The following is a 4,270-nucleotide window of genomic DNA, read 5'->3' on the forward strand; positions in this document are numbered from 1 at the left end:
AATTTAATGCAATGACTTGGCAAAGCGTCATATAATTGTTCCAGCTCTTTATAAAAGGCATCTTTTGCTTCTTCATTTCCTGATTCGGTTGGTGCGTATGCGCAAATCATTATCATGTCTCGGTGGTTCATATTAATCCGGATCTAACATATTCGGTCATTAATAGCCTTGAATTGTTTAACCCATGGTATTAGACTATTGTGTACAAGAAAACCTACCCCATTTTCGTGTCTATTTACTGTTACATCAACATAGAATAATGTCACGTTACCTGTTGCTATACATTCTTCGCTTTGCCATCTCGTTTTTTGTAACGCTACTATATTTACTATTGCATTGAGTAGTGTATTATGTGCTCCTGTCTGTTTATATAACGTTCTTACATTCCAAGTGTCAATCCTAAATCCTTGTAGTTTAGGCTGTTTCCGTAAAAATATTTAGACTAATTATCGTAAGAAAATAAACAATTAATTGAATTTTGAAATTTTATAAATAGTTTAAATTTTAAATTTCTATAAAATTATTAATAAATATTTTTTTTCATGGTCAAAAAGCCTGAAAATTTATAAGTAGAATACAAATAGACATTAGATGCTACATAAAATGTCTTAGCAACTATTATTATTTAAACGATAGAAATACATACTATATGCCTTCATTTTTGTCCCTAAAAAATAAACGTTTCCTACGATACAGTGAAACTTGTTTAATTAATATTTTGTGTTTATTGAAGACATTTAAATTTACCATCTAAGTAAATTCTATGAGTTATTTTTTTTTTTTTAATTAAAACTATTATTTGTTTTAAAAATGTATTTGTAAGCTATTTCCACTTTTGTAAACTTCAGCTTTATATTATCAAATACGTGGTGTGTCACTTATGACATCGAATCTTGAGGTGAAAATACACAAATAGATCGGATTTAAATTGGAAGATTGTGATAAATAATCTACGATATAGTGCGTTGCTTTAATATTATGTTAAATATAGGTACTTATAATATTTCAAAACTCGGAACCGTTACTGAATTTAAACAATACATATTATCAAGAGTTTCAAATATTATATACAGCGTTACTATGGTAGAAGTTTTTACAAAATATATATTATATAATTATAAATATTTGTATATAGGTATATTTGATTTATGTATATATGGACAATTGTATGTACCTTAATTTCATTCCACACCACTATTGATTATAGAAATATTTTTAAAGCCTTTATGTTTAAACTGCAGATTAACTGAAACAACATTAATTAGTATGTTAATTTGATAATAATTGAACGGTTTGATAGGCATGTGTAAATTATGGTTGGGGCGCATGGCTCTAAATGCTGCCATGCAATTGGCTGAAATGTTTGGTATGGCTTTTGGCCTGGTCTTGCGTTTCTGCTTGACATGGTACACTACGGCCGAGACGAGACAACAGTACTGGGCCGTGGTCTGGGAGAACCTCTTGTACATCGAGTTGGCGGTGGCCTGTGGGTTTGGTCTGTTAGGGGCGTTCTTGTGGTACCACACGGAACTGGACCCGTGGACGGGCAGCTGGCGATTGTTCCTGTTCAATGACCAGACGGTTATGATACAGGCGAAATACGAGGTGAAGGAGGTGCTGGAATCAACACGCCTGAGTCAGCTGGACATCACGCACCCTGTTTACGTGCGCGTGGCTGGCGCTGTATCTGGGCTGTTGGCCGCCAACTCCGGGGTGGACGCGATCCGGGACCAAAAGTGGAATGTGGTGGTGGTGAACAGCCAGATCATCAACGCAATTGTCGAGCCCAACGGATTGGTGCTGGTATACGTCGGGCTGACGATGATAGCCAACGACGATCAGCTAAAGATAGTGGTCGGTCATGAGTTAGCGCATTGCTTACTTCGTCACGCCAATCAGATTGGCAGCATAAAGTTCATGGTCGCTGCACTGTGCCAGGTGCCAGTGATCACGGTAATTTGGGCTATGATGCCGTTCGGTTGGAACCTGTTCACACACATAATTTGGACAATCGTCTTGTGGTTGTGCATATTACTGCCGTGCATCCGGTCGTACGAAACCGAATCCGACCGTATAGGATTGGAGCTGGCCGCCAAAGCGTGCGTGGACGTCACCCAAGGCTACCGGTTCTGGGACGCCATGGCTGCAATAGACGGTCGATATAAACTGTTATGGTTTTTGTCCATGCATCCGACCAACAAAAGTCGGTCTCGGCACTTGTTCAACTGCATACCCGCGGCCACTGAGATCCGTAGACAGGCTAGTTGCTAGGGTCCTACGGATGCTTTGTATCACCTCTACAATTATTTTGACCCTGGCGCCTACTGAACTATAAATACTCATATATTCGCCAATTTTGATTAGTTAGTTATAAACGTATTAAAATTACAATGGTGTGTGTGTTTTTTTGTGGTATCTAGAGACACTTTTTGTAGTAAGTATACGTTCTGATTTATAACTTTGATGGAATTTTCTGGTAGAAAATTGATTATAGTCTCATGTTTGGGAGGTTAAATTTTAATATTCTCAGTATCTATATGTTAAAATGATTGGTAAAAACATAAAAAAATTACAAAAATTAATTAAAATTGTATACAAAATATATAAAATTATTATTGGTTAATAAAAGGTTATTAAGACGATGTCTTGGGTAATTTTTTACTTATAATTAATATTAATAGAAAATTTTCTCTCGGTCAAAAAGCTTAAAAATTTAATACATGGTAAAAGGTTCCTTGTATGTTCTAAACATATCTATTTGAAAATATTAAATATATGATTTTTTTTATTAGCATTTAAAGTTCAAATTTTGACAAATTTTATCATAACATCGAAAATTTTCATTTAGGTAGAGTAAAAAATGTTAGTACAGCAAGGCTTCAAAATGTTGTACAAGATACCTTACCTCATAAGAAGTTTATACTATAGCCAAAAAATCACTGATATTTGTAATAGGTAGATTTTATACGCTGATGGTTATCTACGGTTCTTACAAAAATTCAGAAATTGTTCTTTAATAATTGTAATATTTTTTTTATTTCGAACAATATTAAATTATACAATTTAATAACAACATTAATATTATTTGATCATTAATAAATATATAATTACTGTAAAAAAAAAATACAATAGAATTCACATCTGCGGTGGGCGCGTAATACAATATATAATAGTCGGCCGAGTAACAATAAATACGACGCGTTCACGTAAAATACAAATATGAGTTAGACGCGTAAGATGAAAATACTTAGTGTTCGCGTAGAATATAATATAAATATGAGTTGTACGCGTAGTATGAATATACTTAGTGTTCGCGTAGAATATAATATAAATATGAGTTGTACGTGTAGTATGAATATACTTAGTGTTCGCGTAGAATATAATATAAATATGAGTTGTACGCGTAGAATGAAAATAAACAATAATCGGCAGCGTGACAATGAATACAACGCGGTCGGGTAAAATATAGATATGAGTTGGACGCGTAATACAATCTATAACGATATTGCGTACTGCACGACAGTGTCTTATCAAGAATAAACGAAATGTTATGACATACACATCTATGTTATAATTATTACTCACATTCTCACCAAGAACATTATATTAACGACTTACGGTTATATTGTATCAGTTGATCTCCACGAAGTCTTTCTTCAATGGTACACACCTGTGTGGAATTGATGATGCACTGATCTCGTCCGAAGTTAACACAAATAACGGTGGCCGTATACACGACGGCGTGTGCAGCGGCGGCGCTGTTCTAGCCTGCCGAATTATCGGCGGCCGAGAACTCGCTAACACTCGCGGCGGCGGTGCGGTCTTAGCCTACCTATTACAGGTGGCCGAAGACAACGCAAACGAAAGGGAAACGGCGGAAGTATGTGCGACGGCGTGTGCAGCGGCGGCGCTGTTCTAGCCTGCCGAATTATCGGCGGCCGAGAACTCGCTAACACTCGCGGCGGCGGTGCGGTCTTAGCCTACCTATTACAGGTGGCCGAAGACAACACAAACGAAGGAGAAACGACGGCACTATCACTACACAACGACACTATTTACTACACAACGAAACTATTTATGACTACACTATTCTTCCAAACTCACTACTTTACTCTATAGACATAGTCCGAATGTCAGATCGCCTTCTAGCCGTCCTATTACAGGTGGCCGAGAAAACGATCCGACACTAGCCAGTTATCTAAGAGGCCGAGTAGTCGGTAAATGAAAAATGACACTTTTGCTATTGCGCTTCGCTGGTTATATCGACTTC

The 4,270-nt window shown here is 36.6% G+C and overlaps 1 protein-coding gene across 1 annotated transcript; it reads left to right on the top strand.

The window, feature by feature from the left end:
• Positions 1–1,302: 1,302 nt before the first annotated feature.
• Positions 1,303–2,331, top strand: LOC149060545 (metalloendopeptidase OMA1, mitochondrial-like). The gene has a single exon (XM_089229510.1). It carries the CDS (start codon positions 1,303–1,305, stop codon positions 2,269–2,271), a length of 969 nt encoding a protein of 322 aa, XP_089085636.1. The 3' UTR covers positions 2,272–2,331.
• Positions 2,332–4,270: the final 1,939 nt, after the last annotated feature.

Source organism: Diuraphis noxia, unplaced genomic scaffold (assembly GCF_037042655.1).
Source record: "Diuraphis noxia isolate RWA-SAM2 unplaced genomic scaffold, SU_Dnox_SAM2 contig0001, whole genome shotgun sequence".
Lineage (NCBI taxonomy): Eukaryota > Metazoa > Arthropoda > Insecta > Hemiptera > Aphididae > Diuraphis > Diuraphis noxia.